The sequence below is a fragment of the Taurulus bubalis genome (genome assembly GCF_910589615.1).
Source record: "Taurulus bubalis genome assembly, chromosome: 4".
Classification (NCBI taxonomy): Eukaryota; Metazoa; Chordata; class Actinopteri; order Perciformes; family Cottidae; genus Taurulus; species Taurulus bubalis.
The window spans coordinates 27,477,656-27,497,891 of record NC_136592.1 but is presented as its reverse complement, the minus strand read 5'-3'; the positions used below and the strand labels follow the sequence as shown (position 1 = coordinate 27,497,891).

At 46.4% G+C, this 20,236-nt stretch overlaps 2 protein-coding genes across 3 annotated transcripts; one reads left to right on the top strand and one right to left on the bottom strand.

Moving 5' to 3' along the window:
* Positions 1 to 421: 421 nt before the first annotated feature.
* Positions 422 to 4,808, bottom strand: traf6 (TNF receptor-associated factor 6). Its single transcript, XM_079216487.1, has 8 exons — positions 4,657 to 4,808; positions 3,436 to 3,767; positions 3,123 to 3,273; positions 2,680 to 2,838; positions 2,513 to 2,584; positions 2,173 to 2,250; positions 1,751 to 2,089; positions 422 to 1,411 (listed from the first exon to the last, which is right to left on the bottom strand). Exons 2-8 carry the CDS (start codon positions 3,765 to 3,767, stop codon positions 806 to 808), a joined length of 1,737 nt encoding a protein of 578 aa, XP_079072613.1. The 5' UTR covers positions 4,657 to 4,808; the 3' UTR covers positions 422 to 805.
* Positions 4,809 to 4,968: 160 nt separating this feature from the next.
* Positions 4,969 to 19,940, top strand: ttc17 (tetratricopeptide repeat domain 17; the record flags this gene model as incomplete). 2 transcript variants are annotated; one of them, XM_079216517.1, is made up of 25 exons in its annotated part: positions 4,969 to 5,139; positions 5,692 to 5,781; positions 6,011 to 6,180; positions 6,327 to 6,438; positions 7,582 to 7,713; positions 7,902 to 8,011; positions 8,160 to 8,307; positions 9,200 to 9,339; positions 9,864 to 10,024; positions 10,142 to 10,254; positions 10,405 to 10,557; positions 10,937 to 11,052; positions 11,161 to 11,314; positions 11,450 to 11,521; positions 12,041 to 12,265; positions 13,273 to 13,492; positions 15,470 to 15,589; positions 15,852 to 16,147; positions 16,319 to 16,472; positions 16,569 to 16,689; positions 17,047 to 17,206; positions 18,077 to 18,160; positions 18,655 to 18,774; positions 18,900 to 19,043; positions 19,148 to 19,940. In XM_079216517.1, 25 exons carry the CDS (start codon positions 4,969 to 4,971, stop codon positions 19,277 to 19,279), a joined length of 3,618 nt encoding a protein of 1,205 aa, XP_079072643.1. In that variant the 3' UTR covers positions 19,280 to 19,940. The 2 variants fall into 2 exon arrangements, with proteins under 2 accessions (XP_079072643.1, XP_079072642.1); XM_079216516.1 differs by having other exon boundaries at positions 15,461 to 15,589.
* Between the last annotated feature and the right edge of the window lie 296 nt (positions 19,941 to 20,236).

Below are 20,236 nucleotides of genomic sequence, written 5' to 3'. Positions count from 1 at the left end.
AGGTTATATTTTTGTTGGACTAAGATCTGAAAATGCGCTGCTAAGTCATTTTGTGTTTGTTGCATGTCTTCATAGTTTTACAGCCCGTTCTTTTACAAGTTCTGGTGTATGTTTGGACCTTTCACCTGTTTGGCTTTTTCTTCATTTTGAATGATACCACTTATTTTTGTCTGCAGACATGGATCCTTGTGTCTGCTGGTAGGGAATGAAATAAACAAATATACAACGAAAAGAATGCTTGTGAAAAATATTGCTCCATAGCGCAGCTAGTGGGCAAGGGGAAGAAAAAAAAAAAAAAAACTCCACAGGTAACATCAACATATCTTTAAAAACACACTTCTGTGATTGAGGGATCGCACGCACGCCGCTCTCCACATTATTATTAATTAATTAATGCGCTGAATTTCAAATTTAGCACCTTTTTAGAAACAACAAGTGCCGCCTCCAACAAGTCTTTCGGAAATATTCAGTCGCCAGGCAGCAGGTATACATCTTTAAACTGGTGTCGTGAAGCTGATGAGACATACCGACTGTTGGTACCATGTGGGTGACTACGTACATTTCATATATTAAAAATTATATATTAAACAAGCCACCCCAAGAAATATTAAAAAAAAATAATAATAAAATAAAATCACAGACATTTTAAAAGTGAGTGGACAAATAAATACTACGATACTTGCAGTGTCCAGATTTTAAATGTGTGTGAATATCAATTTCTCTCCTCCTGGTGTCCTTTCAGTCAAACATTCGGCATGATGATGATGATGATGATGATGATGATGCTATAGATATGAGTTTGACTTTAGTCCCTCGATACTGAGGCCTCGGGTCCTCTGGGCTGCACCGCTGGTCCGTCGCGGTGCAGCGTGCTGTCAAAGCGCGGCGTCACCTCACAGCGGATTAGCAGAGTGTCGTCTTTCACGAAGGCCCTCTGGCTCAGCTGTTGCAGGTGCAGGAAGGTGACGTAGCCGAATCCCTTGGGGTTGCGCTGGATGACGGGCTTCTGGAAGGCCTGCAGGTCGGGTTTGGTCTCCATGGCCTCGACGTGGTGCTGAGCCTCGGGGCCCTGGTCCAGGATGGCGAGGCGGATGGTGCCCTGGAACGGCCAGCTTAGCTGCCCGTCGAACGCTCCCTGCATGGTGTGGACGAAGAGGGAGATGAAGTTGGAGCAGCGCGGGGCGTTGGGGGTCTGCAAGTGCAAGCGCAGGCACAGCTTGTAGCCCGGGCGGCCCGTGTAGAAGCCGGGGCTGTGCTCCACCACTGCCAGGCCCGCTTCCTGGTTCCGCAGGTGGGCGGAGAAACCCCGCAGGCGCCAGACGAAGATGCCCTGACACTGCTGGGACTCCAGGTCCTTCACGGTCTCCTCCAGCGTCGACACCCGGCGCCTGAGCTCCGCCAGCTGGCCGGCCTGTGGAGGACGCGGAGCGACAGTTATATTATGACCTGCAGGAGGTGTAGCGGCTTCGGTCTGAGTCCACGCAGGACGCCTTTGGGTAAAGGTGACCTTTTTGTTTGTGGCAGCGCTCGGAGCACCGACACACCATCCCGTTAAAAAGGCTAATAAATTAAAAAGATAGTCACATCTTGTTAAGCTGCGAATGGATTTCATAGATTTTGGAACTTTTTGTATCCCTGCTTTAAGTACAACAAACCAATTTTATTCTTTTTCTAATGAAATTACACTGCAAGTTTGACATCTCCTTTTTCCCCACTTTCCCACCGAATGACTCTGAAGGACATCCTTTACCTGGGTTTCCTTTAAGATGATGAGCTCACGCAGCTGGTGATCCTGCTTCACCAACCGCCCGTCCATCTCCCTGAGCCTCTGAATCTCCTGAGTCGGCTGACTTGGCGCACAGCTGTTGCCGCCGCCGCCGCTGCTGCTGCTCGCGGCTCCTCTGGGTCCGCTACAGGCCGCTACGGACGCCGCGGCGCCCGGATCCTCGGAGGAAAGGGACGGTGCCAGCGCCCACAGGGACTTGGGCGCGGTGCCGTTGAGACTGAGGCCGCGCAGGAACTCGGCCATGTAGCGCATGTGCATCTGCGTGAACTCCTGCATGTGCTGAGCCAAGTCGTGGCGCTGCATCTGCAAAAAAAGAGGCAAACCGTGTGTTATTATTTGAATTTTTTTTTTAAACGGTTGTGTAACAAGCAATCGCGACCACCTACCCTTTCCTTACAACCGAAGGTGCTGAAGTTACAGGCGATGGGCGCCTTCGGACAATCTGTGTCACAATGAGATTCGATCTGGAACGAAAACATCAGCGCAGCTTCAGTATCACTTCTATTTATTTAAATCAGGATTTCAAAAAAAGTTGGTTATTGTTGTGTTCATTCTGGAAACTCTTGTAAAAAAGCTAACTTCCCGTCTCATTCAGAAAACTATTTAAATGTGCCGTGCCTGTGAGTGGAATGCTTTCTCATTCTTGTTATTATTCACACCTCTAAAAATGTATCAGAGGACTTTTTTTTTTTTTCATCCTCCATGGCCGACATTGTCGTATCTCACCTGGTCTCTGATGAGATCCATCTCGCAGTACTGGCACTTCACGCTGACGAAGGGACACTGCTGCTCGTGGAGCTGGAGGAGCAACCGACAACACATTGGTGAGGAGACCAATCCCTTACTGATACCGAAACTCCAGAAAAACGGCAAGAGACGCGGGTCCACGTTACCTCTCTCTCTGCGTAGTAGAAGGGCGCCGCGCAATCCGGACAGAACATGGGTCTCCTTTGACACTCGTCAGTTTTGTGCTCCTCGAGGTGGCTCTTTCTCACCGACTGCTGGCACTGGGAGCAAGGCACGGTGGCGAACTGACAACGTGCCACATGATTCTGTTGGGGGGGGGGGGGGGACAGAGTGTGAGGACATGTTGGAATTAAAGAGATAGAGTGAAGTACAAGTTCATGGATCAATTGTAACTGACCACAATGATAAATACGGCATAACAAATATAAACACATCTGAGTTGCACCGTATGATTTTCAATATATTTAGGTTATTGTGGTAACTTCAATTAATTCAAATTCAGCTTGTTTAACTTAAATTCTCTATTTCCATGTTGTTGTTTGAGCTGCGTTCAAAGTCACAAGTCGCGCCTCTGCGTTTAAACGCTCACCTCTAATTGCCGGAGCTCCATTTTCTCATCGCAGCCGGAGTTCGGACAGCGAACGGTCAGCGACAGAATCTCCCGTTTGGCAAAGTTGTCCGGAAACAACTGGTCTTCCAAAAGCCTTTCGTTGTCCACGGGACACCTCTGTCCCGTATCGCTGTTTCGCAAGAGAGCAAGGGAAAAAAGCGATGAGTGACACAGCAAATTTTGAAGGCGAGGCGTTATATCTGAGTGGAGATTCGAGTCAGATAAAACGCAGCATCATTTCGACACACACACACACACTTTATTTCTTAGGAGAGCTGCAACGGTAGCGTACCGAATAGACTTCTCGATGCAGTTCTTGCAGAAGCGGTGACCACATGGCGTTTGAATGGCGTTCCTCAAAGCCATGAGGCAGATGGGGCACTCGTATTTGCTCTCCAGCGGGGGGTCAAACTCCACATCGTAGCCCTGGAGGGGCGCAGCGGCCTGAAGGCTGGCAGAGGAGCTGCTGCTGCTGATGAAGGCGCCGGGGCTCTCCGACGGGCTGAGGAGCGATTCCCGTTCCTTTTCCAGCATCGCCAACGCGCAGCTGGAGAGCTCTCCGCCGAAGGCTCCCTCATAGCTGTCCTCCTGCAGACTCCCCTTGTTGCTTTCAAAGGAAGCCATCTGTGGAGAGTGGCAACAACAACAACAAAACATTGCGTGTAAATATTCTTTATTTTTCAAAGTTAGCATCAGTACTAAAGAAAGCTCAGCAAAGACTTTTATTTCCTCTCAAATAAATGTCAATGCATTGACACATTCAATCTTGAACTTGTGTTGAATCATTTTTCTGATCGTGGCACAGTCTCCTCTTATATGAGGAAATATCCTAAAAGGATGTTTAGCTCAACACACAATAACATCAACATGACAGCGCAGCCATGTTAAAATACAGCTACCACTTCCATAATTAAAAAAGATAGATAGTTACTTTATTAATCCTGCAAGGGGAATTGTTTCTCTCGCTAAAGCAGCATTTATACATACAGGTAAGCAATAAAAGATCAAAAATGCACAATATATACAAAAACAGCATAGAATAATAAAAACGCACAATATATACAAATAAAAGGAATAATATTAAATTAACTAACAAAGAAAAACAAAAGAATAATGCACAGATGTAGCCAAACAAACAACAGAGTACGGGTGTTATAGTTTAGTGACTGATTTGGACAGAGGCGATTCATTATATTATATATTTGATGTATCCGTCCTTGTGACAAACTAACGTTGCTCTCTGGGCGCTGCAATCTCCTGATAAAATGAGGTACAGTGAACGTTACACCCATTATGGGAAGTACCGTGTAAAGTAATACTTTAAAATAAATAGTAAGCATTCCTCAAGAATGTCCTATCTAAAGCTATTACCGAGACACCGGTGCAAACTATTTCACAGCAGACACAATAAATGGTGTTGATCAACGTTGTCAACTCGATGTCGTAAACGTTAGGCATGACCCTGGATGCGGAACTACAACTTTGAACCCAATTTTGGAGAAAAGATACTGACCGTAACAGCGGAGACGGCAAACAAACATCCTCCTCAGCAACACCGGCGTTCAAGCGCTGACCACAGCTGCAGATAGGAGATATTATCCGTCCGTAAATACCTCACCTTCAGCCTTGAAAACGTCTGGAACTTTTTTTTTTCGTTTTCTACGGTATTTCCTGTTTTTTCTTTTCCATACGTCATCAACGGCAACCTGTAGAGTTGGGTGTTGTTTTTCGCTACGTACGTACGCGCGCGCAGCGCCCCCCTCTGGCCGGAGGCCGCAACGCTTTTTTTTTAACCGTTGCCACAGAGCAAAATGAGACAGAAAAAATGGCGGACCTCGGGAAAATCAGTCCTGAGTCTTTGCCCTGTCGCGTCAACTGTTCGCGAAAAACGTCATTCCCGGGGAAGCTTTTCATCCTCCTCTGCGCACTTATCGTGGACTCCGGAGGGGCCACGACTCACTGGGTCGTCACGGAGGACGGGAAGATCCAGCAGCAGGTATGACAGTCACCGCCAGCTAACGCGGACGTCAGGCGGCTAGCTTCGGCAGAGCTATATAGGCGTTACCGGGTCCCGTTAACGGGCTTTCTCAACGTCATTTTTAAAGCCTTAACTCAATCTCAAGGAGACCCGTTCGCCAGCTCCGTGGGTGACGTTTACGCACCGGCGAGAAAGCTGCTTTAAATTTAAAATGTAGCGTGACGTTGTCGTAAGGCGTGTGAGGTCAAGATGACCAGTGTGTCACAGGCCCGCGTTCACGTCCGCGTTGGGAATCGATTTTTTACATTTATTTTGCTGGAGATAACGTGATAAGTGTTGGTTGGTGACAGTCATCCAACTACGAGCTTTAGATGGGGTTCATGTTAATGTGACAGGCTTTTTTGGGAAGGGGGGACGGGCTCTAATGGGCTGAGGTGAAACGTTACAATTTGAAAATGAAAGTTGGACATGACCTAATAGTGTTTTAATCCATTGTCATCTCCTTACATGTATTAGCTTTTTGGCTCATGTCAGTCCTTAACGCACTTGTTGTTGTTGTTGTTGTTTCAGGTTGACTCTCCTTTAAATCTGAAGCATCCACACGATGTTGTGATCTTCATGAGGCAAGAGACTCGCGTTAACTACCTCAAGAAGCTGGAGGTGCGTGTGTGACATGTGCAAAGATGTTGTCTAAGTGTGTTTCTCTTTAGGATCATCTATTTTTAACGGCTGAGGAGTTTGCTTGCCTTCAGTTTCATTTGTACAGAACGGAGATAACGGATCACATAAACACCCCCTATGTCCATTACCTACTCTTGTCAGCTGTTTTTCCTGTGCTTACTAGTCTCCCCCCTGATTGTTCCCCCTCTTTCTGGCTGCTGTTGAGCAGAAGCAGCTGGTGGCGCAGAAGATCCACATTGAGGAGAACGAGGACCGAGACACGGGGCTGGAGCAGAGGCACTACAAAGAGGACACGGACTGCGTCATGGCCAAGGTGCCCCTAGGAGACCTGGACCTGTACGACGGCACCTACGTTTCCCTGGAAAGCAAAGACATCGGGTGAGCTCCTCCTCTGTGAATCAAGCGAGCGACGACATTCCTGTTGTCTCTGCCGTGTTGTATTAAAGTGAGCTATGGCGTCGTTTAGATTGTGCTTTTTGAGTTAATGATGACATTGTTGTTTTTCTGCTCTCCTCCTTCTGTAGCCCTGAAGACCACGTAGATTCCCGGTCAGCTTTGCCGCCCGATCTAGAAAAGCCCGACTGCGCTAACGTGTTTGAACTACCTTATAGCATCCATGCTTTCCAGCATCTCAGGGTGAGTAGGGGGTCATTGTTTTAATAACATTTCATCAAATGTTAGCAGCCGACATTTTACAGCAATGCTCTGTTTACCGTTTCAGTGGGGGATTTTTTTATTTTTTTATGTAAGAACAAGCACATACAGGAGAGAATAACATTAGAAATGTGTGACGATTAGCCCCACACACACACACACATACACACATACACAAGCAGACGGACAGAAATTAGCTCTGTGGAAAGCAGCAAAGGAGCAGAATGGCTTGTTTACCTGGGTGGAGGAATACACTTCTTGTGTGAGCAGACAGGACTGCTGCCGCTTGCACAAACTATTGACACAGCGCTGCGTTTTGCAACTCGTCTCCGGCCACGTGAATCTGTCTTTATGCGCTCTGAAGGCCTCGAGGCAGCTGCAATATGATATATTACGCCCCCAATAATTCAGAATTAAAAAGAAGAAATGCTCAGAGGGAAGCTGGTTTGGTTTCAGTGGGGGAAGAAAAAAAAAAACCTAAACTTTTGTTGCAGTTTTTGGACAAGGTTGTATGTATTGTATTTAAATATGAGTTTATTATCAGGACATTAATATTCAGTGACCATTTTAGCGTTAAATATATTCTCAGGAACAACTGTACTGTATTTTAAGGAACTCCTTACCGAACCGTTTTAACAATTCCTCGCACATTGTCATTCAAGAAGGCCGTCAAAACACACTTTCCTTCCTCTGAGCTTTTCTTTAATTTTATTCTTAATTTTTTCTGTCTTTGTTAAAGAGTTTTACTGCTTTTTATTAAAACATTTTACCTACAGTATGTTAAAAACTCTGAAAAGCGCTATAGGTCTGATTCATTATTATTATTATTATTATTACTTTATTACTTTATTATTATTTAATGTCTTAGCTTCCTGTATCAGGTCAAGAGTCCAGTGGGCGGTCGCCAGTATATTATATTCACTTGAATATAGCCGCAGAGACATTCAACGTGTGTACTTTGGACGTTAGCATGCCGTCTATGTACTTTAATACTTATAATAAATACTAATATACTTTTCTGTGAGCCCTGCTGTCCGGTGAGATCATTTCTGCTCTGCACACCACAGAGATGTAGCCTTCGTGTGACCGATCACATGATTGAACTACCCTTTCTATCCGCTGCAGGGCGTGCAGGAGAGGGCGAACTTGACCTCCCCGCTGCTCTCTAAGGAGGACCCGATTTTTAGTTCGCTGTCTCATAGGCTGGGCCGCAGTGTGGACGAGGTGGGCCACCGCATCCATCAAGAGCTACTGAGGGTAAGCAGCGATGCTTCACCGAACTATACAAATACTAAATACCTTTTGTTCTCCCCTTTTAGTTGATATTGGACAAAAGCATGGAATGTGCATAGAAGAAAAATACTTTACAGACTCCTAACAGTTGGCAGTTAGTCATTCGAAGTTGTTCAAATAAATGTGCGTGTGCACGTCTTTGTGTGTTCCAGAATTCGTCGTCCTGGGTGCTGTACAACATGGCGTCGTTTTACTGGCGCATGAAGAACGAGCCTCAGAGGGCCGTCGACTGTGTGGTGCGCGCTCTGCATTTCTCCCCGAGGTAACGTCGGCTTCTCGGGAAGGACACTGCGATAGTTGTTCGATAGATGTTTTTTTTGGTTATTGTGTGAGACCGCTCGCAGGTGTTCACGCTCTCACATTGTGTGTGTGTGTGTGTGTGTGTGTGTGTGTGTGTGTTGTTCTTGTAGGCAGCACAAGGACGTAGCCCTGGTCAACATGGCCAACATCCTGCACCGCGCCCATTTCTCTGCAGATGCTGCCATTCTCGCCCACGCTGCCTTGGACCTCACGTCGGATCTCTTCACCAGCCACTACACCCTGGGCAACATTTACGCCGTGAGTCCGAGAACCAGTGCTCATTTGTAGGTTTTCGGTAAAGAAATGCGTAGTTGATTGAGACGTGGCGAACTAAACTGTAGTAAGCTTTCGTTCCCGTTATTTCTAGCCAACTATTATTCTTGCCATCTCACCATCTGTAGTTTGAGGTCTGAGTTTGAGGGTTCCATGACACAAACGAGACAGAATTCAGCTTCTAGCGTATTCTTTTGGCACTTGTATGTATGTATGTATGTATAGAAGATACAGAGTATTGCCGTCCAAGACATTTCAATAACGAGACCTTTATACTTGTGTAGGGACTTTATTAATCTCTATAAACAGACTGTGCATTCATATGTAGAATCTGTAGGCAATGGGACAATGTTTTGGTATTGAAAGCGTTCAGATTTTCGGTCATAGTCCGAGGAGTGTTGACCAATCGCGTCGCAGCAGGCTCTGGTTGAAACACTAGTTTAAAATGAGCTTGTGAACAGACTACTTGTAAAACAATCAGGTCGTGCACGTCGCCTCTGAACTCCGACTCTGGTCTGTTGCTGGTCTGCCGAGTTGCTCATCGGACCGGAAACGATGAGCAGAGCACAGATAAGGAAGTCAGGGCTCGGCAACCTGCTGGCTGCACCAGAACCCCAAAAATATATCTTTCCCTTTTTGAGGCTTGTCATTGTCAGACCAACAGCCGATAAGGTTCTGAGATGAATCACCTTCTCTTTGAGTCTCTCAAAGCTTTATATATATATATATATATATATATATATATATATATATATGAGTCAGTTAACTTCTTTTAGTTGTATTACAGTGTGATTCCTCCATGAAACAAATGAGTTTGACCTCTATCCACTATCTGTTTGTGTCTCCCCCGCTCTCCCTTCTACCGCTGTCTGAACAGATGCTCGGGGAGTACAACCACTCCGTGCTGTGTTACGAGCAGGCGCTGCAGGCCCAGCCGGGCTTCGAGCAGGCCCTGAGGAGGAAGCATTCGGTGCTCTGTCAGCAAAAGCTGGAGCAGCGCCTGGAAGCCCAGCACAGGTAGGCGGGCAGTCGTACATTCACGCTCTCAAGCACTCTGGTCGGATGAGATACCCGGTGACATGTGGCCGCTTCAAAACATGCGAGGCAGCGACAAGAACAAACCTTTTGCCTGACCGTATGTCATACATTTGATCCTGGGTTGGGTTATCGGAGATTATGGGCTTCTTTTTTCTTTCTTTTTACCATATTTCTGTTTCTGAACAATGCTTGCTCGTTGTAGGATTGCTACAGGGGATTATTTAAAAAAAAATTATGAAGACAGAAAAAGCAATACACTTCCTTTTCCCTGTTGGGAAAGCTTCCTCGCACTTAGACACCGTCCGTGGGGAAGTCGGTGTGTAAGTAAAAGAAAGCTCCCCAGAGGCTGGCAGAGCGTCTGTGTTTGGCTCATGAATGCAAAGTGGATTTAAGACACCGAGGCTTTCACAAAGAAGTCTTGTCGTTGTCGGTTGGTCATGTGTTGTGCTGTATTTCTCTGCCGTGCGTGTCTGCCCCGTCCTCATTTGACTATGTCTTTTCAGATCCCTGCAGCGGACGCTGAACGAACTGAAGGAGTACCAGAAGCAGCACGACCACTACCTCCGCCAGCAGGAGGCGCTGGACAAACACAAGCTGCTGCAGGAGGAGCAGATCCTGCGCAACATCATCCACGAGACCCAGATGGCCAAGGAAGCCCAACTTGGTAAGATGCCACGCACATGGACCCGAGAACACCTAAAGGCGTCTCACTCCTTTTTGGGTCCTCCGTAGTAAAGAAAAGCTCATACCTAAGTATTGTGCGTACGTGTGTGTGCTCCAGGGAACCATCAGATGTGTCGGCTGGGTCAGCAGCAGCGCAGCCTCTACTGCCCCTTTGACCTGCCTGTGCGCTATCACCGCGGCGACCTGTTCGAGCATGTCCACTACGTCCAGGCGAGTCCTCTTTGTGATTTTATTTTATTTTATTGTTAAAAGAACCGCTTTCAGCGGATATTTATCAATCGAAGCAAACAAACGGGAATGTTACCAGTAAAAAGAAGAACATCTGACTTCATCTTCTGGTCTCTGTGTTTGTCTGTGTAGTTCGGGGAGGAGGTGTCGGTGGCGTCCAGCGTGGCGCTCGTTTCGGAGCGCAAGTCCAACCAGACGGCGGCCAGTCCACAGCTCCACCCCTCGGTGTCCGGAGACCAGGACCCCGCTGCTGCTCTCTGGGGCAGCCGTCAGGATTACACACAGGCAAGACGGGGAACTCTGATTTTTTTTGTTTGTTTTTGTTTTCTGAAACATTAGAGTGATTTGAAATTGCCGCTCATTCCTGAACCCTTATCATTTGTATTACTTGTATACCCTTGTAGTTTCTAAAATCTAAAATGTGTGGATATTTGAATTGTGCTCTGCTATCAAAGAGGTCGTGTTTTGTTGTGGTTGACACAATAACAACTTTTTTTTCGGTCTGTAGAGAGATAAAAACATTATTTTCGTAGTAGTTTCCTTTTTCAAATTTTTTTTGTTCACCCAATTTGTTTGTGTAAAAACTTCCAGACTGAAATGGCGTTTCAATCTGATAACGTGAATAGGAAGGAGAGTGAGAGCAACGTGTGTTTTCCCCCTTCAGGACACGCAGAAGAGGTTGTGGCCTCAGAGGACGGACTGCGCCCACGAGTTCCCGAGCGTGCCCCCCGCTCACCTGGTGCCAACCTACTATCTCCCACCCGAGACGCAGGGCCTCGGGTCAGTACACCTTCCCTGGAGCTCGATTGACTCCGTTTCCCTCGACTTTGAAGAATTTCACGCGAGAAAAGAGTCCGCTTGCAATTTTGTCTAATTGTGTGTATTCAGCCCAGTGGCAACGCTCCTCTACGGGAGCAGCAGTCCTCTGACGGCCGCTCTGCCAGACTGTGGCCCCGTACCCAAGCCGTACCCGGCCCTCCTGCCGGCCTCCCTGGATTGGCCTCTGGAAGAGAAGAAGCTGCCAGATCCCTCTGCCTCCCAGGTGTGTGTGTGTGTGTGTGTGTGGGTGGGTGGGTGGAGATGGATGTGCAGAATGTTAACAGAGCTCCTCTGCCTCTGTATGTGAAACTGTGCAGAAGAATATCCAATGGTTTATTATTCCTGTGTGTGGTCGCAGGTACTGCAGTTGCGTAGTGGAGGATGGACGCTGGAGCAGATTGGCTCCAGAATAGCTGAAGCTATGAAACAAGTAAGAGGGGACCTTTGACCTCCCATCAATTTAACCACAGAATTGATGTTAATTGGCAAAAGCGGATTCTGAACTTTAACCTGCAGAAAAAATGCGAATTTGCTATTTTGACATTTTTTTGTACACTGATCTTTGCTGATTTGTTTCTGTCCGAGCTTCGCACATTTCTCTTGGCAAACGGAGTCAATCACCGACGCAGTCAAATATTCTTTTTCACCTTTTACACATTCTGATTTTATCTCACACGGTGAGTGAAACGCTGGCGCTGAAGAGCCCGGCTGAAAGTGAGCCCTGGTGCAACACCAGCAGGCTGAAGCGGACAAAACACAGTGTTCAGAGTTCAGTAAAGAAAGGATTTGGTTTTGATCCGGCTTCATTTTAGACATTTTACGTCGTCTCGGGACTCCTGCACCCGTTAGTGAGACGACGCACACACAAGCAAAGCTGGAGTTTGTCGAGCTGAGAAAAAGGAATCCATGAAACCGCCCATCGGCGCTAACGGACGTTTGTTTGGTGTAGGCCACCGTTCCCCGCTGGCAGCTCCACAACGAGGCGGCCCTCTTCTGGCGGGCCAAAGGCAACGCCAGCCGCGCCCTGCGGTGCCTGCGCCACGTGTTGAGCTCAGCCCCGCCCACCCACCGTCACTTGTCCCTCACCAACGCCGCTAACCTGCTGCTGCACCACGGCTTGACCACCCACGCACAAGCACTGCTGGAGCAAGCGCTGGCCGTCAATGCAACGGAGGTAAAGGCACATCGGCACACGACCTGCCGGGTTCGACCCGCTCAGAGCTGCACACGCGTGTTACAGCCGCTTTTGGCCACCGAATGAGGCACACACACACATTACACACGTTTGTTGACGAAAACGAGCAGTTCCTTCAGTCAGTCATGGCTTGGTTGAAGTATATAACGGTAACTTTTTCACTAAGGCCACAACCGCTAGCTCACGCTTTCACTAACTGCTCTCGCTGAATACATATTATCTAATTTTAGGAAAGACAGAAGGGTCTCCAACGTGTGTTTTGAAGGATGCATCCAGGGTGTCAAACTGTTTAGAACGATGAAGACAGGAGCTAAAGTGTAAAAGTCAACCGCTGATCGAGAGAGAAAACAATGAGATTAAGGACACGACGCTGTTCCCGTGAAGTCTCGTAGGTCTTTATTCATGCGTTACAACCTTTAAACAAAGTGTACTTGGTCTAAAAGGCGTTACCAGCAACACAAGTACTCAAAACACACCCCGAATACCAGTTGAGCAAAATTTGTATGCCAAACTCTGCTGTCCAAGCGCATCTTTTAATGGCCGCTCGCTGTGCCCTTTGTCAGCTTGAGGCATCCAGTACAATATTGTACCATTTTGTAAATCCCTCATGAATTTTAAGGTGGTTCCAGGAACACAATAATTAATTTAGTCCACTCCTAGAGTTTATAGTTTAGTCCTATCCTAGAGATTTAAACTGTATGGGCCCCAAACCATGTGCAGGATCTGCAAGATGTTATTGAGTCGGCATTGACCTAGAATCAATCGGGAGCGTTTCCAACAGCCTGTTCAATGAAGCCATCTAAACAGGGACTTTGATGACATCCAAGTCCAGGAACAACAGCTAGAATATATCTTTGAACCGGAGCTCCTTAAGTAAAGGCTTACGTAAAGACGCACACATCTGCTCAAGCTGAATGTTGGGTTTTCTCGTCTGTTCCCCCAGCCGCCAACGTCCCCCCCCCTGTGTTTTGTCGTTGTTGTTGCAGCCCCACACCCTGCTCAGCCTGGTGAGCGTGCAGCTGGCCCAGGGCAACGTGACGGGTGCTCTGGCTCTGTTCCGCCACATCCTGGCGACGGCACGCTCCTCCTCCTCGTCCTTCTCGTCCTTCGCCGGCTGCGAGCAATGTCGCAACAGCCTGCCTCTGCTGCGCTGCCTGCAGTTCTACCCCTTCCTCTACAACCTCTCGCACCGACAGCCCTGCTCCCGTAAGTGGATCCCATGAACACACACCGACTCACTTCACTCCCACTCCTTTTAAGTGTGACGGGTTGGTTCCCCAGAATGTTACTTCTACTTATACGGGGTAAGCTCCCAGATGTTTGTTAAGAGCATGCAGCTAAACGGTACAGAGCAATAATCATTTCCTCAGGTTTCTTTTTCTTCTTTTGTTTTTTAAAACCTGATCTGTAGCATAGAGAAAGCTATGTAACAGACCAGGGAAGCTAATTCATACCTTCATTTTAAAAGTAGGGCTGCCCCCTCTTTGTCAGTTATTCAACTAAGATTTCTTTAGTTAATTAGTCTTAGTTTTTTTTTTATGCTTTTATTTTTCATTCTGAACGGCTTGTATCCAGAAACTGCTTTTGTGTAAATTCATGTACTGCGAACAGTTTACACATCACGTGTTCCATGTTCTGATTGATTTGACAGCTGTGTCAAACTATTACATCATCTCTAAATGTGTATTTAGTCTCAAGACATTACTATAAATTATTGATACTGTTCGCTGCAGAATGTGCTGCATTGTGTGAGTTTGACTGATGGGTCTAATGTGTTGTTCTACATATATTTCTTTATGGCTTATACATAACCACGTATATTTATTTTTTGCTAAATGGGCCAGCTCTACCTGCATTGAGCTGGAAATTAGCCTTGATTCCCCCCTCCACACACACACACACACACACACACACACACACACACACACACACACACACACACACACACACACACACACACACACACACAGCTTTCCCTCGAAGCTTCCAGAGTAGCCGTGAGAAGCAAGTGGTGTGTTTCACCTCTAATGTGAACAGAGGCCGCACCTTCTTCCTTATTCACATCAGTGGGCGTGAGGAGGAAAGTGCTTTTGAAGTGGAGAAATTTTGCCACTCAATAATTTAGACTGCAGAAAATAGCTGATGCCAAATTTAGAAGGGTCTATATTTTACTCTCCAAAGCTAAATATTGCTCCCTGAAAGCACGACAGGGTACATGAGGTCACATCAGCAGTTAGGGCAAAATGTTTATATATATATATATACATTTATATTATACACATACACAAACCTTTCCCGTGTTAAATGTCTTGGTTGCTGCTGTTCCTCCCACATGTTTGATCCTGGGTATTACTGCAGTCGAACAAGTGGTAATAATTTGGGCATCATCCATATTCTCTGCAAACTACTGCAGTCGAGAAAGGGAGAAAAAAACACCTGAGCTTTGCTAGAGTAAATTCAGAGCGTGAATGGAGTCAGACAGAGTGTAGCTAGAGAGACAGAAGCTGAAGGGACTTATTTGTTTGTTCCAAAAAAATAAACAACTCAGTTGCTGTTGTCTCCAAATATATATATAATGCATCATTTTCTGTCCAGGAGAAAATTGTTCCCAAGGAAGAGCTGGTGCAAAAGCTTTCATGGTCTTTGGTTTGATCCACTTTATCGTGTTGAGGTTTGGTACTAGTAGTAGTGGTAGTAGTAGTAGTAGTAGTAATAATAATAATAATAATAAGAACCACATTAATGTACAAAAGGTTGAAGATTATTACTTTATTTCAAAGTAAATACCCAAACTGCCTTGATATGTTGTCTGTAGTCGCATTATGATGACATCATATCCCACATGAGAGTGGGCTGATTGTTCAAGGTTTTCAGAATAATGATATTATTACTTCATGTACGTTACAACAATATATATTCATGTTTTTGGATGCTGATGCTGGGGTTTTATCGATACTAGTACTCTGATCTATTCTGCTTATCTGTTCTTTATTTCAGGGGCATCCCTTCCAATATATATTTTTAAATATTGATGTTTTTAGAACACATTTAACATTGTTGGTCACCTGTCTGCTAATCGGGTCCGATTATTGATACATATGCTTCATTGCCAGCGATTTTACGTCCACTAACCACGGTGTGGTTTCCATACTAAGTGTCTAAACCTAACTTGTGTTGATCCAGAGGGCGGCGTCTGCGTGGCGGAGAAGGAGCTCGCTATACAGCTGGAGGAATGGGAGGGCAGCGAGGAGAAGCAGGACGCGCCGGACATTTCTGCCATGGAGGACTCCCTGCTCTTTGAGAGTAAGAATATGATTTAGTGACACCTCCAGTGGCAATATGACACAGACGGGCATCTCTGGGTCCTTTATTCAGTCAATGATGTCCGTTAATAGTGTCATTTTCTTCAGTTGACTGACAAAATGTCATTGAAAGTTAAACCACAACCGTCTCACATGTCTGTTTGCTTAATTTACAGCCCTGAAAAACATAAAAAATCAGGCTCTGGAGCTTTAACGGCGCTGTTATTTATTCTCTTATTTCCCCCTTGTTCATACCTGTTCAGAGGTCATCTTGGACAGCAATGGGTCCGGTGAAGCGGCCGGACAGCAGCGGGCTTCTCCCTCTGCCTCGGGAACGGCTCACATGCCCACGCCATTTGGCGGCGGCGGAGCGGAAGGGGAGGAGGAGTGGCAGCTGAAGGAGGACCTGATGGGAGCTTTTGAGGGAGCGCTGGATGTCGGCGGCAAGCGGGGGGACCTGCGGGGCATCCGGGTGCTGAAGAACGACCGCGTCATGGGCGCCCGTGCCGGCGGCGGGCCCTGCTTCGGAAACTGCGAGGACGACGAGGGAGCCGAGTGGGTACGTGCACACACACACACACACACACACACACACACACACACACACACACACACACACACACACACACACACACACACACACACACACCGTCCTTTTCCACGATATAGAGCCACGCTTGAGTCACAAAGTGTGTGTGAGATCTGAATTCGGGTGACTTTCGTTCGCCAGATCACCTTCCAGGTGAAGCGCGTGAGGAAGGCCAAGGTGGACGGGACAGAGAGCGTCGCCATCAGCGATGACGGCCAGAACGGGGAGTCGATGCCCGGAGGACACTCCGTCTTGGAGATAAGCGGCCCGACTATACCGTCACCCGGCCCGTCAGGTACCACGAAAACCCGCGTTTCTTTTAACAGCAGCGCTGGACTACTGAGAGAGATGTCTTTGTGTCTTATTTGTGTGGGGTTTTTTTTTTGGGCAGGCCGCTGGAGGGACTACACAAGTCTCGGCTGGCCGGGGCCAGAGGAGTGCCAGCGGACACGAAGGGTGGACCTCACCACTGTAGCGAGCACCTGGTTGGCCGTTTCCGCTAAGAACATTGAGTAAGACCCCCGCTGTCCGGATCATGGTCACAAGTAACGTACATGTACATGTAACTGTGAAACATGGACCATGTACACGTGTTAGTTTGGGAAGTAATGTGTTCTTTGTGGAAAAATAATACCCACAAACCTTTTATACCTTTTTTTTTTTTTTTTTAAATGTGTGGAGTGTTTTCAGTAAACATCTTTGAACTGTTTAGAAATAGAAAACCATGTAAAAAACAAAGAAGAAAAGAAGTAAACATTGCTGCCTCGTTGACGTTCTTGCATCACAGCACATCAACAACTGAAATCCAGTAAATCCAGTTTTTCGCTTTGTGTTTGATTTTTTTTTCTCGTCTTTTCTTCTTCTCTCAGCATCACAGAGCACATAGACTTTGCTACTCCGCTCCAGGAGCCAGCTGCTGAACCTTTATGCAACGCCAACCTCGCTGCCAGCATGCACACCCTCGACCACCTGGCCGGGGTGGCCAACCGCGCCGCCATCCACTACACGGGAGAGAGCCAGCTGCGTGAGGTAGAAGCCACCGACCACGAGGATTAACACGCACGCTCTTCCCTTTCTAATACGGAAACAGTGTCTTGTGAAAATGTTGAACATGCTCGTCCAAGAGTTTTAGTTCCTTAGTAGGGACGTCGTGGGCTACATAACGTCACAGCTTCGTCACCGTAAGAATGGTAAAGTAAGTGTTTTGTCCGTGAGAGTCGTGTCGTGTCACGTCAACCTTGAGAAGAGGAGCCGTGAAGAAAATGTCACAGGGAACTGATATACCAGCCTTACGCCCTCCAAAAAAAAAAAAAGGTCCTAAAATCGGTAGTGTGTGAACGTTTGGGATATCTACGAAACGACCCAGGGAGTTGTTCTTGCAACGTGTGCGGTTAGAAAATGTCCGTCTTCAAGATAATCAGTTACCCCTTCGTGTCAAAGCCAAGGTTGAAAAAAAACACACAAAACTAATGTACAAATTAGTTTAAAGTCAGTAGATGTTCTGTCAGGATTATCCTTCTATCCCCCACTGTGGGTGGAGCTGTCGTTACTTAAACAGACTTTTAATTGGCCAAATGTTTCGCGACAAACACTAATTGGATATGGTTGATAATGACGACCATAAATATGTTGGTTCATTAGCTATATTACAAATATTCTGAATAATAACCGTGATGTTTCCTCTGACAGCGGTCAGGAAATCAAAAGTGGCCTCCAGACTTAAAGCACCTTTTTAAAGGTCCAGCGGGGTAAACGGTAGTTCATGTGAACAGCCAAGACAAGCGTGGGCTGGTTGATGGAACCACTTGAGAGTTTTACACACACACACACACACGCACACGCACACACACACACACACACATTTTAGGTAACGGTTTCATGTGTCTTTCTAACCTCCAGGTCCTGCAGAACCTCGGCAAAGACAAGTTCTCTCCTCAGTCCTTTGAGCAGGTGGGAACGCGCATCGCTAAAGTGCTGGAGAAGGTAGGCGCTCTCGCTTCTCTTCAGGGAAACAGAACCTTTTGTGTTGAAATAATGTGAAGTTTGGACGACTTGAATGTCGCCTGAAGGCACAGCGGCAAAGTCAGCAAGCGGATCGATTTTGATGCATTTTTGTCCCCTCTTACAAGTCAGTTAACTAGCATTAAAATACTAGCAATGGTGTTTATGTGGATTGTAAAGGACGAGACGGCACTTTGCACTGTGTGCAATGTTAAAAAAGACATTTGGTTGCATGAACACGAAACAACTCTCAGGCTCTGATGCTGTTGAATCAGGATACAGAGTTTCCTAAATATAGGATTTTCAGAAAATGAATTAACCGCAGCCATTTAAAAACAGGCTTTTACCCACCGAGGAAACCGTTAGAAGTAGATTTCCTGATATCAAAAGATGCAATAAGCATAGTATTAGTGCCTCTCACTGTACTGTCGATTTAAAATCCAACACTCCTCCCCCTCCATACTCCCTGCCTGCAGAATCAAACATCCTGGGTGTTATCCAGCATGGCCGCGCTGTACTGGAGGGTGAAAGGTCAAGGCAAGAGGGCCATCGACTGCCTGCGACAGGCCCTCAACTACGCCCCCCATCACATGAAGGCAAGTCAGGCGCCCGCCAGGACAAATTCCTTGCATGTGAAAACATACATGGCAATACATGGTTCCGATTCTGAGGGACAAAGGGAGTGTTTTTAAACGTGACGATATGTTCTTTTGTTTGCCAGGACGTGCCCCTCATAAGCCTGGCCAACATCTTCCAGAACGCTCGGCTGTGGGAGGACGCGCTGACGGTCGCCCGCATGGCGGTGGAGATCGCCCCGCACTTCGTGGTGAACCACTTCACCCTCGCCAACGTTTACATCGCAATGGTAACGGCTCTGCTATCGCATTTCCTGTTGCCGTCCGATTGTCATTTGTTTTTTTTGTGGGGGGTTTTCAACGTTGTCGTTGTTGTTGTGTGTCTTGGCGACAGGAGGAGTTTGAGAAAGCCATGCGCTGGTACGAGTCCACGCTGAAGCTGCAGCCGGAGTTCGCCCCGGCCAAAGATCGGCTGAGAACCATTCAGTGTTACCTGCTCACCAAGAGGGAACGCCGTCAGCCATGAGCCACAGGAGTACTGCACCATCACACACTCACACACACACACACACGCGCATAGGATAACGAACACTCGGACAGACACACACCCGTCCGGATACCGCAGCACAAAATAAGAGTGCAAGGAACTTAATTGTGGTAAAAGGTGAGGTGTAGAATCTGGGTTCTAACTCTCCAAAAATAATTCGGTGTGAAACTTCAGTTCAACTGTAGATAATTTTGCCCCAGAACGTATATGTCAAATGCAGGACCTCTTGTTATCTAACAATCAAGAAGTTGTTTTTCTTCTTTCTAGGTTCCACTAAAAGTGGAAAGGGGAGATACAAAAAATAATCTTAAATTCCAGTCAATTCTTCTGCAATATTTTTTATTGAAATCTATGCTAATTTGGGACAATGGCTCACATTGTCGTTCCTAAAGACATTAAAGCATTTTTTGTATTTTGGAGGTGGAATAATTACATCCCCCAGCCTGGAGATGGCGCCATGTTTTACATTTTCGATGAAAAGGATGATATGCAATGTTACTTCTGTTACTATGGTGAGGAAAGTCTCTCAGCTCAGAGGTTAAAGGAGTTCCAACTGGACGGTTTATGTCCTCACGGTTTCTGGTTCATAAAATGGATGGGAATTCTCAATTATTGCACTTTTTTTTTTTTTTTTTTTTTTTCCCTGTATCATTCCTATTTATATGGGACCTACAAACTTTGATTTTTGCTCCAACGTAATTTAAATACAAAAAAAGAAACTACAATATGCTATTATATTTGCTTTTTAACTTATGGAAATTCATAAGGCAGAAAAAAGGTTTTGCCATTGACCATCTATAAAATAAAAATAAAAAGTGGAATCTGTATTGAATGTACAGTATTAAAGGCAGTGTGTGGATTTCATTACTCATTTCTACGCGTCATTTCTTTGTCTCTTTGGGAAATAAAAACAGAAGTGTTTGTACTGCTTGAAAT